Consider the following 23851-nt stretch of genomic DNA (forward strand, 5'->3'; position numbering starts at 1 on the left):
GGAGAAGATTGTGAGAGCTGCTGGATGTAGACCACACATTACATTTTCAGTGTGATGTACTCTTTTGTTTTGCGTTGGAAGGGCAGTGCTATAGTACGACAGTTTAGGCAAGTGCCTCTGGCTCCTTTCAACTCTTTGCCAGCTCTGGAAAGGTATCGGAAGTGAGAGGACATGAGTTCTAAGCAGTGCTGCTATCTGACATCACAAGGCCCATGTCCATCCAATCACCCTTAGCTTCCCATCCATTACTGTGATGGGTATTTAGCTATTGATCCACAAAAATAACAGCAACCAAGCTTAGGGTCGAAAACAGATTGGCTCAGAATAAGTTATTGGTACTGGTGGTGCTGGATTGCCCAATAGGCAGACTAACCGCATGCTTAGGGGCACAGCAAAATAGGGGCACCCCACTCCAAAATAGACTATTTTTGGGAAATGATTTGACATTAAATATTTCCCCCCAAAAAACATTAGAGCGTTGAAGTAGTCATCGTGGGAAAAATCAGAACTTCCTTAGACTTCCTTACACTCCACTCCAAACTATTTGCTCATTTTCCTGTTCTCTTTTTAGTATTTATCCCACCTCAACAAGGAGGTGTTGTTCTCATGAGATAGAAACAATGTGAGGAAACTAGACACTGTCACATGTACCACATGGCATGCTTGCATGTATGTTTCAGCACACCTGCAAATTTTGTGACATTTTGAATAATAAAATTTTATTTTACAACTTAAAGTATTGTTTTTATTTTAAATTACATATGGCTGTGGCATTGTAATCTTTTTAGTGCTTAGATCCTCTAAAGCAGTGCTCCCCAGCCTTTTTATTGCCGCGGACCAGTCAACGTTTGATAATTTTACTGCGGCCCGCTGAGGGGGGGGGGACGTTGATTGTTTATATTTTATTTAGATTGTTTTGATTTAATTATTTTAATTTAATTGTAATTAATGTTCCTTGGGCGGCCCGGTACCAATTCATCCACAGACCGATAGCGGTCCGTGGCGCAGGGGTTGAGGACCACTGCTCTAAAGAACTGAATCACTGTTTTCATTCTCTTGGGAATTTTTTAACTTTGATGCAATAGAAATATTCAACAGAATTATAGCTATCTTTGCAATCAAGCTTGTTCCCCCACCAAGAAAAATAATAATCTATAAATTAAATGAAAATTTGGAAATGTCAGCAACAAAATTTATTCCTGTAGAAAACCAGAATCTCATCCTTTTTCTCCACCCCTCTTTACATTCCATAGAATTCTCAGTAGCTTTATTAAATATAAGAGACTTAAATTTATCAGCTAGAAGTTTAGATATTTCAGGAATATAAATATATAGGGTGGAATTCAATGTTGTGCTCTTCCAATCATCATGATGGAACAATCCCCACTCTTCTCACACTCCACTTTGGTGAGCTGTTCTGGAGGTTTCCCCCTGCCCCCCCCATTGAGTCAATTTTGAGGGGGACAGGAATGTGTGTGTGTGGGGTGGGTGGGTGAGGAGAGCAGGGAAAGCCCCATTGTGTGAGCTGAACTCCTTGTGCAGCGCTTCTGCTGTTGAGGCTGATTAGTTGAATCCCACACATAAAACTCTAATATGCCATATCCACAAACAAATGTGGATTCGTAGAAAATAGCTTTGGCAACACACCTGCCACCCTGTTTGACCTTATGAGAGCCAGTTTGCAAGCTGGTTTGGTGGAAGATGTGTTTTAGAATAAACATTGAATTTGAGTATGGTTGATGGAGTTACCAGCAGCTTGGCCCAAGAGCTTCAGTACAACCGGACTTTCCTTCTAGGTGTTAAACGGAATAGGACTCTACTCTGAAAATACCAAGACTACTAATTCTTTTTTTCTTTTTCTATTTCATCATCATAAAGCTTCAGTGACTTTTTATGGAGCATTTCCGTATTTTGGGTCGCATCCAGTGCTGCATGAGGGAAGTTCCACTCATGCAATGGGGTGCATGGGTGTAGCCAGGATATTTGTTAGAGGGAGCAGAACCGATGTGATCGGTCAGTTAGTTCAGTATTTCTATTGCTTTACTTGATCTGGGGGGGGCATGATGGAGTTTCCCTTCATTTCCTCTCCTTGAGTGCCCTCAAAATATTCTCCAGAGGGTCCTCCAGCCCCCTGGACCAGATTTTAAGGGTGTGCAGGGGACTCCAGGGGAGAGTTCTGTTGCACAAGTGGAAGTGTGCTGTGCTAGCAGAACAGCAGAGTTCGGCATGACCCATTTGGCTTTCTTCAACGACTGTTGTGCTTTTGTAGGTGACTAGAATGTTGACAAGCATGACAGCTACCTGCAAGCTAATGTTAACTGTGCTGATTGCTGCTAGTTTAAATGTGCAGTAACAGTCAAAGAGCCAGCAGTGGCAGATCTAAACCACCATGATAAGAGGTATCTTTTCTGTGAGTTATTGCCTGCAATAAAGCTGATACCTGGAAGTATCCCAAGTATCACTAGCAGTAGGCTTGCCCCTGTTCTTCCTCTTAGGGCCTTTCAGCATGACCAGCACAATGTGTGTAATCGCTGTGTTTCAATTTCGCATTTGCGTGGCCCATGTAATTTCCCTCAAGGCCGTGTTCTTTTTAGGGCGAAAGGCTGAGTGCAAGAGACACAAGGCAAACAGTACAGGAAAAATACGGGGAAATGGAGACAAAGATCATAGGGAAATTGTGGAGGGAGGAACGGCACAAAAGAATATTAGAGACAGGAAGTACTGTGTGCTTTGCGTAGAATAGTCATGGAGAAAATTGTGAGCCCTTGAGATCCCATGCTGAATTTCACATATTGATTGGAACAAACTAGCGAGATCTTTGCCTGCTATGCTCTAGTTTGCTGCTCCTTTGAATCGTGTTGTCTGAATAAAAACAACTCAAAGCAGCACCTATTTTTGTTTTTTTGCTGAATTTTCAGTAGGGGTGGGAAACCTGTGGCCCCCTGGAGGTTGTTTGATTCCTGCTTCCATAAGCTCCAACCGGCATGGCCAATGGTCAGGCATGATGGGAACCGTAGTCCAACAACACCTGGAAGACCGCAAGTTCCTGAGCTCTAATTTAAATGGAAAAGCTCTTATATTTTGAAATAAAATGTGACTCATGTTAAAACTAATTTTTGATTTAATATTTTTGTAAGTAATGCTAGATGCCTAATTATAGTAGTTGGTTCATTTAGTAGCAGAACATGCTTATTTAGTACCAGCAGTACTAAATATTTATTTAGTGCTTATTTAGTACATGTATATGCTTAATTTAATACTTTGGAAGAAACAACATGTTACCCTATTTAATATTTTCTGGTAGTCAATATGCCAGAGATTCTGTTATTCACTTGGCCAAAAGCAGGACTGCAATGACTCCACTGAAGTTACTTTAAAATATGATGGCTTGCTCATATTTTTCCTTGTTTTGTTTCCAAAGCAAAAATTTCTGAAAAATCCCTGCAAAATTCAGTATAAATACCTGTATGTTAACTCCACTAATCACTGACTAGTAACATGTAGAAAAGTAAACAGAAAGATGAAGTGATTATAAATAATATGCACTGAACATGTATTGACTCTGTACTGTGTGCCCTTTCCAAATTAACATTCAGCTTTGCTAACATAACCTTTTTCAGAACAGGAGATCGGTGAAAACCCAAAGCCCCCTTCTGTGTTACTTGCTCAAATGGGCAAAGGATGGAGAAAAGTAATATGGGGCCAGGGCTCTGGTTCATCCATTATTATACATGCCTAAAGACATGTAGGGTTCTCTGGATCCAGGACCCCTGATTGTAAAGGTGTGTGCATGTATGAAGGTTCCCCTGCCTCAGACATCCATGGGAATATTAGTGTGGATGGCAGAGGAGAAGCAAGGTACAATCAGAACCAGAGGTATAGCTCCACAGTCTCTTTCTACACACTTTGCCTCTTCAGGTGAGTAGCACATGAAAGGGGCTAAAGAGCACGAGGGGCAGGGGCATGCCTTATTCTCTAGTTACTATTTTTTTCACTAGCTGCATTCTTTCCCCATTTCTTACCACGCCTTTGAAGTGGTTAGACTTAAAGAAACCAGATCCCCCAGGTATTTATCCAGGGGAAACCTAACTGCACATACTAATTCATTTACAAATTTAGAGACTCGTGTGCGCAGTGTTGTGTGCATGGAGCTCCTGTATGTGCATCATTAAGTTACACAAATGGAAACTCTGCACATCTACCCTCTGTACATAGGAGATTGCCCCTTTGGTGAGATAATTTGAGAAGATCGAACTCCTAGTATGCATTGGAACCTTTATGTGTGATTCTCTATATCCACCACCTTTATGTTAAAGGTATCAAATCCCATCATCATGTAACTGTCAGTCTGAATATATAGCAGTACATATTTGTACTATTTTGTTCTGAATTTCCATATGTGAAAAAGAATGTGGTTGATGCATTATCAACGTGGCTGGTCTTCCGATGATGACAAATCATATGAGTGCTGTATACCATGTGGTATGCTGCTTGTGTGTAGCAGTAGCAGATGTGGGTCAGGCCAGTATTGACCACATCAGTGCAACCCTTCATTTCCAGTCTCTCTGTGTGTGCTGCATCAACATATTTAAAATTAGCCTGCATCACATGGGGCCACTTCACACAAACAACATGCCATACAATATGGCAGCCATACAATTCATGTCTTGGTGGGAACCACACTGCACTAGTACAAGAAATGTGGGCCTAAGTTTGAAAGCTTGCAACATTTAAAACAATTAGTTGGTCCAACAATAGATGAATTAACTCAAGACTGACCAGATTTTGACTCCAAAATTGTATTTCGTCTGGAAATATGCACTGAAGATCCCCTTCATCCTTTGCCACGCTGTTAATCTTTCAGCATAGAAATAAATTTACAGTGACACTCTCAATACTTACACTAGTCATGGTGAAATCCACTTTTTATTTTGGCCATTACTGATGTCTCAACATGTATCATTCTGTGATGGCAGAGATGTCTTGAGACTTAGCAGCAATAGTGATAGAGGTAACAAAGTAAGATAGGCTCTAAGTCTGATAAGTGATAAGAGATCTGCCTTAAAAGAAGTTACTCCTGTGACAGCCTACTCGGTCTCATGCCCTCTAGATGTTTTGGATTACAGTTCCCTTTATCACTGACCATCGACCATGCTGGCTAGTAATAGATGGGAGTTGCAGTCTGACAATATCTGAAGGGCATCAGGTTGGGGAAGGCTGCCCTGTAAAATGCAGAACAGCCATGAGCTAAGACCAGAAGCAGGTAAGAGGAAAACAGTACAAATAATCGTCCAGTTAAGCAAATTGTATAAAATTAGAATATTGCCACCTTCATTTTTCATTGTAGTTTCAATGTTGGACCTGTAGCATTTTCACAAGTGTTGCTAAGAACACCCTTCCTCCATACAACTACCCGTTTTGAATGTTGTGATGGAAGCTAGAAAGTGGGCCATTTTAATACTGGTATAAAGGTGACTCAACATTGCCTATTCGTTTCATTTGATTTATGGGCAAGCAATGCAAGAACCCATTTGTTTCTAAATATCTGCTGCCCTCCCCACAGTGCCCTGCACTAATGTGCTGGATTGACACTAGGTCAGGGGCATTGTGGGTGATGCAAAATGGTGGCTGGACTCGCAAGACAGCCGGTGCCGTGGTTGCTTGCAGTGGTGGCAAAAAGGAAGAAAATAAGCTGTGCTACTGGTTTTGCTAATGGGGAGATCCACCCCCCAAGAAACTTTAGGAGAAGTTCTTTTCTGCCTCTTGAAAAATACAGTGAAATAGCCCCCTGCCCCAATTTCCCTGCCCACAAATAGAATGGAGAATTTTGAGAGACCATTTGCACACAGTCAACGGCAATTGTGGCATTAAATCTACTGATTTAAATCTAATTGTGACATTAAATCTAGGGCCTGGACTCCCCGACTAGGCCTCTGATTCTATTACATCCCAAGAATGGCTCAACTGAAGTGGTATCTATGAGCTCCAGACATTACTGTTTATGCTAGGAGGAGTAGACAACATGGTGGCCTCTAGATGTTGTGGATTACAGCTCCCATCATCTCTGAACATTGGGCACCATGCTATCTCCCCTTGGTTTGTATGATGCCTGAATACTAATTTCTAACATTGCAGTCCCTTACTTGATAGGGTCTGTCCTTCATTTAATTCAAATTTGGTACTTTGTGATTTTCTTTAGTGTCACTGCTGAGTCTGTGACATTACAGAATGATACATTATCTCAGCTGATGTCAGAATGAAAACAAAGGGAAAGACTTAGGGGTGATATTTGCCCAAACGCCACCCCATGACCCACACTCCACCCTCTCAAGACATCAAAATGAGACACCACTCACAGGATGGTTTGTGCATAGCTCCATAAAATGATTGCTCCTCTTCTTTCACGTGTGCCTTGATCAACAGTGAAATATTCAACAATGCAGACATTTAAATTATCACCAGGCTTCAGAGTTTACATCCCATTGAGATTAATGGGGACAGGTCACACTTCTCTCAGAGCTATTGTTTAAGGCTGTCTGCAGACACAAGCAGACATGACTGCGTGGGTTATTTTGGTTCACAGCTGGAAAGTTATATTCACAACCATAAGGCAAATTTTCAGTACATTTGTGTTTTTTTTAAAAAAGAAGTAGCTTGCATTCTAGAGCACAAGACAGCAGCCCAATATGACCTCCAGTTTTGGGTTCTGCTGCCCTTCTCGTTGCCCTTCAGCCAATGGACTGAATGGATGATAAAATGATTGTTAACATTGGTTCATAACTGTTGCAGCACTGAATGAACCCTGTACCTTGGATAGAGGGGATATTCAGCACAAATTTCCATGTGAAGTTCTAATTTACACAAAACTTCACTGTATAATGTGAACTCTTTTAAGACTCAAGTTGCAAGCCAGCAAATCATGATATAAAGGACCAAGGGACCACTTTACAGCAAGTGTTTACTTGCCACACCACACCCAAGTTGAAATGTTGCAACATCTGAAATACCTAAATGGTCCTTCCCCTTTTTATTCAAGTCACAAGGATAATGTTCAAGTTCCTTCTAAATAGTAGACTGATTAATCAGACCCTATGCTTGCTGGTGCTGCTACATTCTCCATTTTTCTGTACTCTTACTTAAAAGTACAGACACACATGTGCCTTGATAAATGGCAAGCCTTCCTAAAAGGAATGATTCAAAAATGGGGAGACACTATACCCAAACAGGCTAGGAAACAGACTTAAACATTTCAGTGCTGGTTAATCAAGCTCTAGTTTACATTTGATTCTTAGATGATGGTGAGTTTTATAGATGCACACCATTCTTTTGAGTGAGATGCACAGATGGACCGTTGCAAAGCAAATGAATGCCTATTAGGGCCATTCCACACATTATGCAGAAACAGACTTGGGTTTGCCACACCTAGTGCAGCCAATGATTAGCGTACCTGGATGATACATGTGTCTGCCAACACATGTTCATTGCATCTGCATGTTACATTTTTAGGTGCACACTTAAAACAGTTCAGGTGTACATCCAAACATGTACTTGTGAAGTGGCCCGTAGACGGTGTTAAGAATATGAAAGCAAATGGGAATTTTTTTTTCTTGCAATGATTAAAATCACCAAGGGCTGGTAACAAGAACCAAATTTGAACCCAGTGGCTTGGATACAATGAAACTACCCTATGGCCAAGGTGGCCTTGGGGCTGGTGTTTCTCAATAGCAGCCTCTCCTTCCAAATTGAAAACTTCTTTTGAAACTGAAGGCCATTTGACGTATGATATTGAGGTCTGCTATTCAAAGGAGTAGAAGTAAAACAAACCCCACTGGGCATATCCAAGCACACATAAAGTAGCCTTTGGCTCTCTCCCCCATTACAAAAGATGAAAAAAACAACAACAGTTCTTTTAGATCAGTAGTGAGGAACCTCTGGCCCACAGGCAATATCCCCCCACATGTTGGTGATTAAGAGGGATATACTACTAGAAGGCTATAGTAAAACATTTCAGAAGACACATTTCCCTTCTCACCTCTAGTGCTATGATGAAATGGAAGGGTCTCATACCTCTTTTGAAGGAACCCGCGAGCCTTTTCTTTTATTCCACCACGTTTCCAACATTGCAATTAAACAGGAGAGAACAATCCCAGCAGCCAGTATGCAAAATACACCTGCAAAGCTCTTTATGTCCAAAGCTCCTCCTTTATATTTGGGGTCCACGGAGGAGTACAGGTCACACTGGCCATTCTTTGGCCACCACTTATGCTTCAGTAGGTCCATGTGTCCATTCTGCTGAAGTTCAAGAATCCTTGGGGAGAAATTACAAGGGTCATTCAAAATCTCATTGGCAATAACAAAGAATTCCTTACATAGCTGTACAGCCCAAGTCCAGACTTTCCCAAGATGAAACTTATGCTGCTCAAAAGATCTCATATGCGTGAAAGCAAAAATATCCCTTAAGTGGCTGGCCAAGCATGCATTCTGATATCCAGCTCATATGACGTGAAGCAGTCTCACTAACAAGTGCTGCTGACAAATTACAGTAGCACCTCGGTTTATGTTACCCTCGGGTAATGTAAACTTCGGGTTGTGAAAGTGGCACCCCTGGAAGTGTTTTGCCATGTGTGCACATGCACATAAGTGGTCTGCCACCACACACACATGCACAGAAGCGGTCCTTCCAGTTGCGGAAACCGGAGGTACTACTGTATTAGAAAGCTGCATCTATGGCTGTCCCATGACATCTGTCTAGAATTCTGGGTCACACCAATGGTCCACCTAGTCCACAGTCCACTGGAAGCCTTTCAAGTCAGACAGGAGCACAGCAGCATTCTATGCCACCTCCTGTGGTTCCCAGCAAGCGGTATGAATTTCATTCATTCTCATTCATTATATTTCTGTGCTTCTTTTCACTCACAAGAGTCACAAAGTGGCTTACAAACAATAAGCAAGAAAACAGAACACCACGATTGCAACATAAACCATATAAAAATAATTAACAAATCCTCAGTATAACAATTACTGGCCCGCGATGCCCCCAGACCCACTCCGACTGTTTTTGGAGTGGGGGGAGCTTGGGCTGAGCACTTACGAGGGCCAGGACTCCCGGACGCTAATCTGCATGGCGGGGATTTCCATGGTTAAAGAAGATAATTAGGCTTAAATCTATGGACATACTTCAGAAGGAGGGGAAGAAGCGCTGTTTACTGCTGAGAAATTTATGCTGCTGAGGGAGAGGAGTCAAAGACTGTACTGCATCTGGAAGAAGGATTGATGGGGACGGAGCGATAAGGGAAGTGAGTTTTTATTTTTTTTCTTCATATTGTTGCCTCGTACCTTCCCGGACGCGATGTCCTGGCTTGTTTGGAGTGAAAGAGAAGCAAAAGACTGTGTGAGTTGAACTTTATAACTGTTGTTACTGAGCATATTTTTTAAAGATGTGGAGTTGCCGATGAGAAAAGCCCCCCCCTAGTCGGACGGAAGGAGTTCTGGACGCGTTCGGAGGATTTATGAGCTGTGACGCACTTTAAATTGGAGCAGCGACCTGAAGCTAAGTTCAGCTATAGGGCAAGGAGATCCATTAATTTACCAAGAGTTTATGGTTTGATGTTTGGGTCTCCTGCCTGGAAAAGCTGTAAATTCTATAATGATCGTAAATCTTCATGGCTATGAGAGAAAACGAAAGTGATTTGAGCTTTTTAAGATGGCGCTGCTTTGAGCTGCTTCGACGCAACAGGGAGCTCCATTAAGAAGATTTATGGGGAGGCTGGACTGATTAACTCACACAGGAGAAAGAACATCTGTGAAACTTTGTTTGATATTTATCTCAGCAGCTGGGAAACAATCGGATGAAAGTGGAAAACATCTATGTGACTGTAAGGGGAAGATCTGGATTATTATGAACTTGGAGGACGATTTGAACTTTAGAAAAAAGACGGCAGTGGACAGTTGCGAGGAATTCCCAATTTCTTGAAGCATGGGAACCCAAATAAAAAATTCTTTAGATGATTTGGCATAACATTCGGTTTGATTGATATATATATGTGTATAATTTGAAATATTGAATGTGATATAATTGGTTTTAATTGGAAAATTAATAAAAATATTTTTTTAAAAAAACAAACAAAAAAAAAAAACAAAAAAAAACCAAGCACTGCTGGATCTGCACACAGTATCTCTCCCCACCCGCATGACTCATTGTCTTCCACTCAGTTCATCAAAAGGCACATACACGCATAATACCTCTGACAGTGGAGGTAGAATATAGCCATCACAACCAGTTTCAGATGGCCAGGCTGATGCTAAAAACATGCAACTGCCATGTAATGTAGAAAGCAGTTTTGTGCTTTCATAATCCAGTCCTGACGGCCACAATCCACTGTACTATAATATGCATGCACCCCATTGAAGTTGCTGACACTTAAGCATAACTAATTCTGAGCTGACTACAAGAAAATGTGTTCAGGATCAGGTTTTAAGTCATTTTAATGATGCAGCAGGAAATGCGAGTGTGAAGTGTGTTGTAGGCAGCCCCCAAAGCACAAATGGTTTGATATGGAAGAACACTGTTTCAACACTATTTCAGAGCATATCCTTAGCTTGACTAGGGAAGAGTGCATGGTGGACAACTGCCTTGAGCTTTGCTTCCACGTTGAATTGACCCTCAACCACTCATTCAGCTGAGCTAGTTTTACAGGTTGTCAGGCGTTCCACATGGCTATTGGGGATGGAGGCTTGCTCACTCCAGTGGCATCAGGAGTTTATGGGAAGGAAGCCTTTCCCTGCCCTGACTCCCATTTTCCCAGCTACAGCGAAGCACCTGGAGTACAATCAATTGCAGTCTCAATGTGCTCAAACTAGGCCATGCTTTAAAAAAGCACTTTTATTGATTTTAAGCACCTGCTTAAATTTCTCCCATTGAAATCAATTGGGCTTAAATGCACTTTAAATTTGGCTGAATTATGTCAATATACAGTCTCTGTTCTAGCCACTTGCTCCTATGTTCTAAAGAACAACCAACTAAGGATTTTTTTTACGTGTAATCTTTATTTTTCCAAATTGTCTTGTTAGAAAATAATTGCATGTCTCTATCATATTAATGGTGGCCTTGAATATGTGCATTTTGTCTTAGACCAATGCATTGCTCCTTTCTCTTTTTATACATTCAGTTACAGAATAATTGCTCCATTCTCATTACTAAAAAGCTGTTCAATTTGCCTGTATAATTCCTGATGACACAAGACATCTTTTCTGTAGGAGAGACTTTTATGTGCATGATACTTGAACATTAAGTTGCTCTTTGAAACAGAATTATGTCTAATTGTATGCCCACTAATGGATGTTAATGGATGGGAAAGATCTCTTTCCAGATATCAAAAATATGCACAATTCAGAGATAAAGATTTCATAACTAAGCAGAGGAGTTGCAGATATGGAAAGAGGCGATTATAACCTTCATTTAGGGAAATGATGTATCAAGGGAAATTACAGTAGAATAAAGGTAACTAGTCTGTCTTATCTGTTCTGTGATACCAAAAGTAATATCTGATTTGCCCTTCACAAAATCAGTGGATGTTCTGGCAATTTATTCCAGTCATTTAATAAGAGGAACTAATTTGTGCTGAGGTTTGTGAGCTTAAGAGAAATCTACCACCAGACCTTTCTGCTGTACAAACTCTACTAATTTTCAGTGGGATTTGTTTGAGAGAATAATGGAGGATGCTTTGGAGGATAATATTAGTCACTGAAAGCAGTGTTTTAAAGAGAGACCTAAGGCAATGTCAACCTTAATTTGATAGCTAAGAACATATTTTTTGCAATGTTCAAATGTCCCACAAGATGGCAGCCTATACATAAAAACAATGTTCACTGCTCCAGTACTCGCGAAGAGTAAGTACATGTTTCTCAGCTAAGCAGCAAACCTGTGCATCATCACTTGAACATGCTAACACTTGTTTTTCTGAGCTATCAAGTAAATCAGGTTCCCTCAGACTTTGGAACTGTAAACCCTCCTCCCTGCCCCAGACTAGGTGCCCCTAACTAGCTGCTCAGACTTTCCAAGCTTTGGTCCAGGGATAAGGAAACCAAAGGAACAAGGAGCAGCGCAGAGGTGCAGAGGCACACTGTGGGGGAATGGAGAGTTGTCCAATCAGCCCAAAAGCTGGGGACATCAACAGCATACATCAAATAATGGGACATGGATGTTTAGGGATGGATCAGTGCTCTGAATATTCACTGCCACAGTTAAGATGCAGTCACAGAGATGGAGAAGTGGTACTCATGCCTGCTCTAACTCCTATCAGCCCCAGTAAGCACAGGTAATGATAAAGGAGGATAGGAACTGTCATCATAGAAAGCCACTGAGCAGAGGCACACCCTTGTATGTTATTTACTCCAACAGGATCTCTATAAGAGTCACATCACGCTGAATTCTAGCATGCGTGTGCCAGGGGGATACAACAAACAGGAACATCAGGCCCACACAAATCCCTTCACATAACCTAAGGCCTAAGTGCATGCACAAACACACAATTATGATGTTGTTTTCAGTTCATCAATTTTTTTGTGGTGGGCAGTTTGCATGGGCTGGATGTACTCAGCCTAATGTATATGCACTGTGATTGGTTTGTATAAAATGTTATGTGTGCGATGGGTGTATGGGCATGTAGGTCTGCAGTGTTTTTTCCATTTCCCCAGACTACATACAATGTGAATCTATTCTAAGGAGAGATCCCCTAGATCAGGGTTCCCAAACTACGGCCTGGGTGCCAGATGCCAATGGTGCGCCCCCTGATGACCCCGCTGCCGCCCGCTCTTACTGGCGCGCCACGGTGTGGTTGCCCATCTCTGGGGTGGCGCGGCGCCAGAAATAGCTTGTGCGCACGCATGAGCTGTAGGCTGGGGGAACATGCTCCCATACGCATGCGCACAAGCTATTTCTGGTGGCGCGCTGACCCGGAAGTGCACCGGAAATGATTTCTGCACATGCACAGAAGCCATTTCTGGCGCAGCGCCAGAATAAGCGAGTGTGCGCGCGTATGGGAGCGCATTCCTCTGCCCTCTGGCCCAACGCATGATCGGCGCCGGAGGAACCAGCCCGAAGCCGGGTAAGTTTGGGGACCCCTGCTCTAGATTATATACATGGTTGCTGGCTGGTATGGTATATGACTTTTGGCCCTGGGAAATGGATATAATAGTGGCACAACTGTAATGCCTTTGCAAGGGTAGGCTCCAGTTAGTCTGATCCAAAAATTAGAGGGTGTGGGGAAGGAAAGCTATGTGTGAGTCTCCTTGGAGCAGAATCAAGAGCATAGTCCAACACAGGTTGGGTTCCAAGGTGGAATCTACACACATATAAAAAACACTGTGAAAATGCTTTAATTTTTTTTAAAAATACATTGAATTTGGCATAGCTCACTGTCTCCATCTAGTGTCACATTGTATTTTGCACTTTACCATACATTTAAATTGTTTTATTTATAGCTGTATAGCTGAGGCTAGGACGGAAAACAGTTGCACTATGACAATGCCAGCACAGCAAGCTTGCTTTGCACAGGTTTATACCATAGCTAAGGCATGTGCATTTATTTGGGCACAGTGTGCCAATTAGCGGTTGCTGGTATTCAGAGAAGAAGTGGCATTATTAGGAATGCAAAGTGCTATTCCAGCAAACAGCACCTCTGTGAATATACACTAGCATTTCTTTTTCTAGTAATCCAGGTCATACATTCAGAGAGGCTTAATGCCACATTCATAGAGGGACCACAAGCTCTTTTCACAGATGGCTTGAGGTGGCGTGCCAGTTCCTTGTACCAGGGCATGTTAGCCGAAAGACATTATTTCAGATACTTGCTTTTCCTCATTGAAAACCAATGATGAGAGGAAGTGTGAGAAGTCAAGCTTCTGGTAAAATGGCATGGGAGTAATTTGACTCCACATGGAGAGGGCTTCCCATTAACAAAGCAGGAACTAGTTGCTGCAACACGGGGGTGGGGGGGGGTGGAGGGATGGTTGTGTTAGTAATTTGGCCTTGAACTGTAACCCAGTAGCATTGCATTCGCACAATTTCTGCCCCTGATGACAATTGACAGTACTGGGTCTTAAGTAGAACTGAATATAGGTTTACATGACCATTATACCCGTAAGCATGTTGTTAATCAGGAAAGTAATGAACTAATTTTCCCTATTGTTTTCAATGAAACCTAAGCACAGGTAGCCTGGATCCACCCACATATGGGATACTCATTTAAATATGCATATTCTCTGGATTGGAACATATGAGAAGCCATATTCTGGGTTAGGGGAGGTAGTGAATTCAATCCCTTGGCTTTTATTTCTTTGCCTCACTCTGTTACACTTTCAAATGTAATGATATTTGCTTACTTTCACCAGGCATGGTCAATAGATCACTAGTTCTACTTGATTTTCAATTCTTGGTGATTAATATAGGTATTGCTTGTTACTTAAAGCTACCTGGACTGAATGCCATTCACTGCACTGGGAAGGTCATATAGGGTAATGTTTCACTCCCCAAACATTTGAACCTTAAGGGTTCCCATTTTAGTCCAAGATGAGTGCTTAAGAAGCTCTCTTTAAAAACTTAAAATGTGAAGCCATAAGATATTTTTATTTTTGTATTAAAAAAACTCCCTTCTTTTGCACTGTGTGCTTCTAATGGCTCTCAATCATCTGGGCGTAAAGCTGTAATAATAATTCTTCCTTACACCACAAGGCTATAGCAGTTCCCAATAAATTATCATAAGTCATTCGGTTATCAGAGTGACATCTGTACAGACAGAATATGAGAAATGATGTTTCTAAGCAATTAGAGTGCTGATGACAACCATATCATTTTTTCAGCTAAATTGTTTTGATAGTTTTTATTTATACAATTTTCCACCCACCCCAATTCATTACCCAACTTCTCAAGAGTAGTGGCAAATGTCCGTACGTCCTTCTAATGTATACAGAACCGCCCTGGAAGAAAGGGCACTTGCCTGTTCTGGATAGGGTTGCACTTTATATAAAGGAGCTGGGGTACTTCAGGAGACATATTTGCTACTAGAGGCTGAAGCGACCTCTGTGGATTGGTATGCCTTTTACCAGCTTCATCTGGTACACCAACTATAGCCATATCTGGATTGAGATAATCTGGCCATTGTAATCCATGTATCGGTAACACTGAGACTGGATTATTACAATGCACTTTTTGTGGGGCTGCCCATGGGGCTGCTCTGGAAGCCCTAGCTAGTGCCAAATGTAGTGGCTAGGCTGTGGATGGGGGCGGATGGCTAACAGCATGTAACACCTTTGCTAAATGTGCCACCTGCACTGGCTGTAACATATGCTGCTGAATAAATTCAAGGCTCTTATATAAAAGCCTGAACAATTTGGATATAGGTTTCTTTAAGGACTGCCTGAGCCCCTGGATGGGTCAGTCAAAGGCAGCTATGGAGTGCGCCGCTCATCTCACTTTTCAGGCCAAGGGAGCCAGAGTTAGTCCACAGACAGGTTTCTGGGCCATGTGGCCAGCATGGCTAAACCGCTTCTGGTGCAACCGGACGAGTGCCAGAGGGCACGGAAACACTGTTTACCTCCCTGCTGCAGTGGTACCTATTTATTTAATTGTACTGGTGTGCTTTCAAACTGCTAGGTTGGCAGAAGCTGGGACAGAGCAACGGGAGCTGTCACGTGGATTCGAACCGCCAACCTTCTGATTGGCAAGGCCAAGAGGCTCAGTGGTTTAGACCGCAGTGCCACCCGCATCCCTCATATAAGCAGCACCTGAGCCCTTATATCCCAGGCTTGATCACTGAGATCATCTGGAGGAGCACTGCTGGTTGTCTCCCTTGTTACAGACTGGCTTCCACCAGAAGCCAGGAGTTTAGTGTTGCTAGTCTCACGATTTAGAACAATTTTCTAGCAGAAATTTAGCAGGCACTCTCACTTTTGATTTTCAGACTTCTCTTTTTATGCATACAGGCCTATGCAACTGTTCAATTTGGTGTTTTTAAAATACCAGTCATTTTAATCATTTTATGGTGCTCATGTTTTAGTGTCTATATACTGCTGAGTACCAGCATGCTATATTGTTTGAACTGGTGTTATATAAATACTTGTATAACAAAAATACTAAATAATGGGGAAGATACATGACATAAACTATTCTTGTTGGTAGTTTCATTGCTTGACAGAGTTGCCGAGCATGATTTTTTTTATCCCAATCCAGCTCTAATTGCACATACTCATACATGACAAATTGTCACAGGATGTGAATGGGGACAAGCATTAGACCATACAGTCTGGACATCTGGATGCACACTGGCATCTATATTCTGCCATAGCTAATTGACTGTGTGTGGCTGGATTGTGAGCAACAGGGATACCTGCCCCTTGTTAGCACTTCCATGACCGTTCATGAAGGGGTACAAAACTTGCTGAAAGGGAGGGTGCTTGTTATGGGATGGAAAGATAATGAATTTGTGAAAAACACCTTCCACACTTTGGCTCAGCACTAGCTGAATAACTGGACTTTTCTTATTGTCTAAAAAAAGATGAATGCACAACATTAAACTATAATGAAGAGTGTGCACATTAATATGAAATGAGATATTCATTATGTTTATTGTTGGAATAAGCACTGGAGGGAATTCTTAAATGTAATGCTAGTTTCTTAAACTTGCTTTGTTATTCTGCTGAGTACTTCATTTCTAAAAGTTGGAGAAAATTTGATAATCAAGATCTTCTGCGTACTTTTGATATGAAAAGGATGCACGGAAGGGTCTCTTCATTTATTGGCTGCCCAGAGGAAAAAGAGAATAGAAATGTGAATGTCTGTTTACCAATCCTACATATTATCCCAGCAGTTATTCCCCAGGGACTCACATAAATATTATAAATTCATTAAGCTCAGGGCTCTTATAGTAAACATCGAATGAATTCGTTACATTGAGTCATGAATGTGCATTGCCAGTGTTACCAGAACAAGGGATTAGAATGGGTTCTGACCAGTTTTAGAAAGGCAACTGGGGGCTCTCTAATATGCTTACACTTTTTTTTCTCTGGTTCACAATGCTGTCCCTATTAACACTGACATCATTGGGTTTTTACTGTAGTTCAAAAGAATACGTGCTTTGGTAGAGGCACTGTAGGGGTGGCTTCTCATGCCACATTTTGCCCTTCCCATCACCTTACTTTCTCTACCCATCAAAATATGAATTGCTTCCTTTATCCCTTCCATAGTTGTGCCCCTTTCATCACTTTCCCTCCATCTGTGGCTCTTTCCTTTTTAAAGATTGCAAGCCTGTGTAGAGGGCCTGTCCAGTTTGGATATTTGATTCAAATGGAACGTTGGTTTAGGGCTCTGAGTAAAGCTTAACCGAATACAGCATCTCCTGTTTATAAGGTAAGGTAGCCAGTGATGGGAAATACCACTCTGAGCCTGAGAGCCTGGTGAGATGCTGCTACTTAATCCACCTTCCTGGAAGCTGCAGGTGCAACGACCACCATAGACTTGTTTTATGGCCCAGTCTTCTGGGCATCTCTTCTGCTGTTCAGTACCAGGCCCTGGGATTGCTAATACCAGAGCAATCAATGATATGAGCCAGCTTTCTGTGTGTCAGCTTTCAGTCTGAAAGGTGAGCAGTTTGCAAACAAACAAAGATCCTTTCAATTTCCTCCAAGTAAACACAATTCAGAATCCCATCCCAGAGTGATCTATATATGCCACATCTTAATGGGATCAGTTGCTAAGCCCCGCTGCTTTTAATGGACCTGAATCACAGTGTATGTAAACAATGATCTGATGAGTGTAGGAAACATAGCTGCCAAGTTTTCCCTTTTCTCGCGAGGAAGCCTATTCAGCATAAGGGAAAATCCCTTAAAATAAGGGATAACTTGGCAGCTATGGTAGGAAATTGCCTTATATGTACTGAGCCAGCCCATTGGTCCGCCATCTCAGTATTGCCTCTACACTCACTGGCAGCAGCTCTCCAGGGTTTCAGAGAGGGAGTCTTTCCCAACCCTACCTGGAGATGCCAGATGCATGCAAAACAACTCTGCCACTGAGAACCTGCCTCCCCCTGGAGCTAGAATTAACCAGAGTCCTAGTTAATCAGAGGAGGACCCCATCAGAGGAGGACCCCAACATGGGGTCCAGCCATAGCTGCCAAGTTATCCCTTTTTTTAAGGGATTTTCCCTTATGCTGAATAGGCTTCCTCGCGAGAAAAGGGAAAACTTGGCAGCTATGGGTCCAGCATGAGATCCATCTGCTCAGACCCTCCTCAGAATACCTCAGTGGGTGCTGTTTCCTGGCAATGCAAAGTGTCAGCAAGAGTTGTCTTCATCAAGAGCTCAATAACATCCTCCTTTGCCTCAAAGGACAACAGGAAGATAGACCAACACTTGTGGCTTATCCACACTTACTTTTTCTCCACTCTTTCCAGGCACAGCCTGTGCATTCAAGCTCTGTGTCTGAGTGTCCCCCCCCCTTTTTTTGCTCCAGAGGTTTCCCAGCAAAAACCTGCTCTTTAAAGCTCAATTGGAGCAAATGGCAATCCGCTCCGAAATGACATTTGCTTCTATTGAGCAGTAAAGAGTGGGTTTTCATGGGGAAAGCTCTGGGGCCAAAAACACACACACCAAAAAAACAAACAAACGAAACCCCTCCATTTTGAAAGCAGAGCTCTTAAGTGCAGACCTGTGTTTTGAAAGAGCAGGTCAAAAGGTAAGTGTGGAGAGCAGGAATACCTTCTGTGTAATCCTGCTTACAACAGGGATATCATTTTTACTATGATATATTTTTGTAAGCTGCTTTGAGAGTCTCTCAGGGCTATAAAGTGGGATATAAGAGGAAGCTGCTGAGACCATATATCCCAATACAGCACTGCAGGAAACTGCAGAAGATGACAATGTGATCCAACTGGAGTCATCCCCTGAATCTTGATCCTATGCCCTACAGACACCAAGAACAGTGAAAGCAGTGAGATCAGTCCTAAAGTTTGGTCCCACTAATGCAGTGCTTGCTTTGCAGCACAAGTCATCCTCTGTCAGAGTCCTACCCAGAAGGACCAGGATCAGGACTGCACAAGTACTCTAGGAAGAGTAGGGCATCCAGGTTGAATAATTAAATCCTCAGTTTCTGCCTGGAAGTTACTAATGCAAGACTTGCTCCAAGTCCACCAATCTTCTGCATAGCTCCTCTCCTACCTAAGCCCGTTTGATTGCTACACTACTAAACAACTCCCTAAAGGTAAAGGGACCCCTGACCATTAGGCCCAGTCGTGACCGACTCTGGGGTTGTGGCGCTCATCTCGCGTTATTGGCCAAGGGAGCCGGCGTACAGCTTCCAGGTCATGTGACCAGCATGACAAAGCCGCTTCTGGCGAACCAGAGCAGCACATGGAAACACCGTTTACCTTCCTGCTGTAGCGGTACCTATTTATCTACTTGCACTTTGACGTTCTTTCGAACTGCTAGGTTGGTGGGAAACAACTCCCTAGTCTGGCTCAAAAGACTGGAACAGGACTCTGCCAAACATTGGTGTGATCCAGCCAAAATTAAGCATCTTTAAGTCTCAGTTATATCAATGGTAGGGTTTAAAAACACATGCTTAATTTCCTTTTACTGAAATTAGTGAATTTAAGAGTACTTAATTTCAGTATTAATTCTACTAGAATATTTTGTTGTTTCTTTAACAAAGCTGTGAGATAGTTAAGGCTGAGAGATGGGAAGTGGTCCAAGGTAATCCAACAAGTAGCATTGCTGAGTGTTGCTTTGAACCCATATCTCTCTAGTCCAAGCCCAACAATATTTCTATGGTAACACATGAGCTCTCTTTAATCAGTGAGAATAAGGGAGGAAGAGCTTACTCATTATGGTCAATTGGATTTTGGATCAGAAAGCTGTACAGTAGGACTTTGCCCCTGCCCTTTTTACTTAGAGGCAAGTTACATGGAAAAATCAAACTGGTAGATAGGCTTTTAATTAATGGGTTCTGCTTGAACATCATCATTTTTCTTGCAGAAAAGAAAATCAATAAGTGAGGGATCCAAGATCTTTGACCTGCTTTTGAAGCAATGTGCAAAACCATTCCTTTACCATTGAGAAGGAAAATCCAATTAGCATCTCTGTGGCTCTTAAGAGTTATGCTGACTAGTGAACTTTAATATTTTTATATGTGTTATATGTTTATGCTAAAGTTGCAAAAGTCAAGCACTCATTACAGAACTGGCAGGCATGATCTTTCCTAATATGGTAGCTGTGTTCCAAATGAACAGATAATAGGCATTATGAAACCAAGCTAAGAAATATATAGGGCTGTTGGGAAGGATTCAGTAATGGTTCCTGTGGAGGCAGAAGCCATAATGGCAAATGGAAAAGGGAAACAGTAGGAGTGATTTTCTTTTTAAAAAAATGCCAACATAATTCTTTAGCCCAATGTGATATTTAGGTTAAAAGTTAAGAAGGGAAGAAGATGAGAAATATCATTCTTTTTAATTGTGAGAACCTGGAAACAATAATCTCAGCCTTGGAGTGATGCTTCAGGCAATGTTGGTGCTTGCTCATACCCAGCTGTTCAGGCATCCAATATTGGAGCCATAATTTAGAGCAACAGCATCAGACCTAACTGAACGGGCACAGAGCCAGGCTGATTTGGTAGGCTGGAAACATTATTAACCTGGATCAGAGACAGGAGGGATGGAGGACCTTAGTCCTGTACCAGATCTGGCCTGTGGAGCCGCTTCTTCTCAGCTCCCCCCCCCCAGCTTCTATGCTGAATGTGGAGGGACTTTTCTTCAGCCAGAGCAGAAATGCAGCAAATTTAGGTTTAGGGAGGCTGTAATGGGAGGCTTCACGCAATCCAAGTTGCAGGTAGGGGTGGGAGCAAATCTGTAGCTCAGCAGTTGGAGGACCACATCCGTGAAGGTCCTTGGCAGGGACTGGTTTGGACGTAGAGGAATAATGGGAGGAACCAGTTGGGAAACCCCCAAGGGGAGAAGGCTCAGAGCCCAGGGATTGGTGGTGGAATGACGATGAGTGGTCAGAGGGAGAAGACTGGGAGAAGGTGTTGGAACCTGAAGAGGGCTTAGTGAGAGGGGGGAGTCTGTGGCAGAGAGCAGCTCAGAGTCAGGAAGGTGGGGACTTTCAGTCTCTGTAACTGCCTCATAGGGACAAGACCTACAAAAGAAGAGTTGGTGTTCTCATTACGCCTGGCACTCCTGAGCAGATCCTGTTTCTTCTAATAAATAGTTAACTTCACTTACTTGGTGTGATTTATTGCTGGATCGCTCCTGAGAGTTCTTGACCCCATCCATAGAGTCATACAGCTCTGCATACTTAATGTTTGACTGCTACAGGTGACCAAAGAGATCCAAATTCTAAGGTCTCAGTATGCAATTGTACTGGGCAGACACTGAATACATACTAATAGGACACTGTTCCAAGAAAACAAACTAATCAAAATAAAAAGCAAGAAACCACATGTCAGGGCTTGTGTGTGGCTACTCTTGAGTAAAGACGCCAAAGTCCTTCCTGTCTTTAACAGGTTTATTGTGCATACGGTAGTATTTACAGTGCAGAGATGCCAAGAAACATGACCTGCTGGTCACTCGCAGAATCCGGGAGTGGACGTTTCCTGTTACATGACCAGCATAAGAGCTTGGGTAACCCAAAACGCTGCCTCCCTTCCTTATGCTTAGTCCCACGCCTTAACTGGGGCGACAAAAGTGGCTGCCCCGTTTCCTCAGCCCGTTGGCTGTACCGTTGGCAGTACCCAGGCAGTACCCAGGCTCTGCAGCATCTCTGAGCCCTCTCTCCCCCATCCCCCTGACTTCCGCTCCCCTGACCTGCTGCTGCTGCCCTCACTGGGCAATGTGCTGGTCAGCAGGAGAGGGGGAGGCTCCCTGTATGGAGGTCCCCTGACACCACAGATCGATTCAACAGAAAGTTGAGGGATCAAAAGGAAATAAGGCAGCAGTACAGGCTAGGGAGTTGATGTGATCTAGAAATGATTATTTTAAAAATAAATAAAGTGGATTACAGGGTAGTAAAAGCTACACATGACAACTTCTGCATAAACCCAAGGACTGTGGTTTCAATTACTCTTTAAGCCTGTAAACAATGACATTTACAAGGTCAAAAGGCCCCATCATACACAGCCTGCTTCTTAAAAATCAATTTCAATCACATTAAATATAAATGAAAAAATGTGCAGGGAAGGAAAAAGAAACTGCTTTTTTGCATATTTTTTATTATTTTACAGTTTCCTGCAAAACCTGTTATGTGGCTACTAAGAAAAAGCCCAAAGCTTATAAAGGTTCTCATACAAGTACTTATTTTGGAGTTATCTTGCTATCGTCAACAGAGCTGTTACAGAGGCTCCAACAGGAAGATCATATCCTTCCTAGGTGAAATTGAAGACAGGATATAAATGCTATGCTTTCATGAGCTGAAACTCCAACCTCTCTATAAATGTCCAAGAAATTCATGACAGTCCCTTACCTTCAGAAATTACGTCTCTAATAATATGCATCAGCACTGAAATCTGTTGTTTTAATGACAACTTTCCAGAGGCGGTAGGAAAACAAAATCAATGTTCCATCAGAAAACATTTTCAATTTCTCCCACCCCCCTGCTCTGTAAAATATATTCCGTGTTACCAGAACTTTGCTCATATAGCCTATGAGTGCTAAACCTATAAACATATATCATACCAAAGGTGCAGGGTAGCAACAGAATGAATAATAAGGGAAGAGGTTTTTGAAGATCAAGAAAATGATTCTGTAATCCTTTTAAGACTATGTAAAGATTAAGGAACAGGACTCAGTTGGTGGCATTTGCTCTCATGCTACTGAAACTGTGCAGGTGGTCCACAAAGAACACAGAGGACTTAAAACTAGTCTGATGACAAAATCTGGCCTCCACTTTCTTGAAAGTTTTCATCCTCTGCAAAAGAGGCTTTCATTTTTCTGCCTCATTATCGGAGAATTTCAGTTCATGTGGGGGTTTTGACATTGCCTTATCATTCCAAGTGGCAAAGGGCCATTTGGTAAACATTTTTCCAGCTCTTTGCAGCCTCCCTGGCTGCCCATATGCTTCTTGATCTGAAAAAGCTCCAGGGAAAGAGATACCCCATGATGTCTTCCCCTGCATTTTGACTGAATCATGGACACCCAGGAAGGCTGTGGAGTACAGACAGCTGGTGAGATGGTTTGCAGAGGTCACGAAAAATTAGATAATAAAAAACCTTTATCTTCATCAAATTTTTCCTTCCCCTTTGGTAATTTTCGAATGTGATTTCTTTTCTCATTAACTGATAGAGAATGGTCAAAAAATTCAAGAGAAATCTTCAGCAGAGCACTACACTAGTGTGCTTCTAAATCAGGCATAGGCAACCTTGGCTCTCCAGATATTTTGGAACTACAACTCCCATGATCCCTACCTAACAGGGCCAGTGGTCAAGGATCATGGGGGTTGTAGTTCCAAAACATCTGGAGAGCCAAGGTTGCCTATGCCTGTTCTAAATGGTAGATTATTTGTTACCATTAGATGTGCATTTATTCAGCTGAACACACCAGAGGTTCTAAGCAATTTTAAGGAGTTTTTCCATGAGAGTTGAAGCTGACAGGATCATCAACTGTAAAAGTCAGGGGTTAAAATGGCTGCTTAGTACCCCTGACCTTACAGTTCTAAGCATAACGTGAGATGCCTCATTGGACGATTTGATCCTGATATCATGCACCAAGAGCCATGAGTTACTTTGCACCAAGCCGTTCACGTTGAAATATTTACTCAGTGAATGACACTACTGTAAGTTTCAATAACACTGAGAAGCAGCTTCATAAAAATTGA

At 42.3% G+C, this 23851-nt stretch overlaps 1 protein-coding gene across 1 annotated transcript in view; it reads right to left on the reverse strand.

The window, feature by feature from the left end:
- The window catches only part of GRID2 (glutamate ionotropic receptor delta type subunit 2), a 368933-nt gene that overhangs the window by 3046 nt on the left and 342036 nt on the right, over positions 1–23851 (reverse strand). The window contains exon 13 of the mRNA XM_088660515.1: positions 8068–8308. Within this exon, the coding sequence (XP_088516641.1) occupies positions 8068–8308 (241 nt within the window). The remainder of the gene's footprint in view (positions 1–8067; positions 8309–23851) is intronic.

This window comes from Zootoca vivipara, chromosome Z1 (assembly GCF_965207765.1).
Source record: "Zootoca vivipara chromosome Z1, rZooViv2.hap1.1, whole genome shotgun sequence".
Classification (NCBI taxonomy): domain Eukaryota; kingdom Metazoa; phylum Chordata; class Lepidosauria; order Squamata; family Lacertidae; genus Zootoca; species Zootoca vivipara.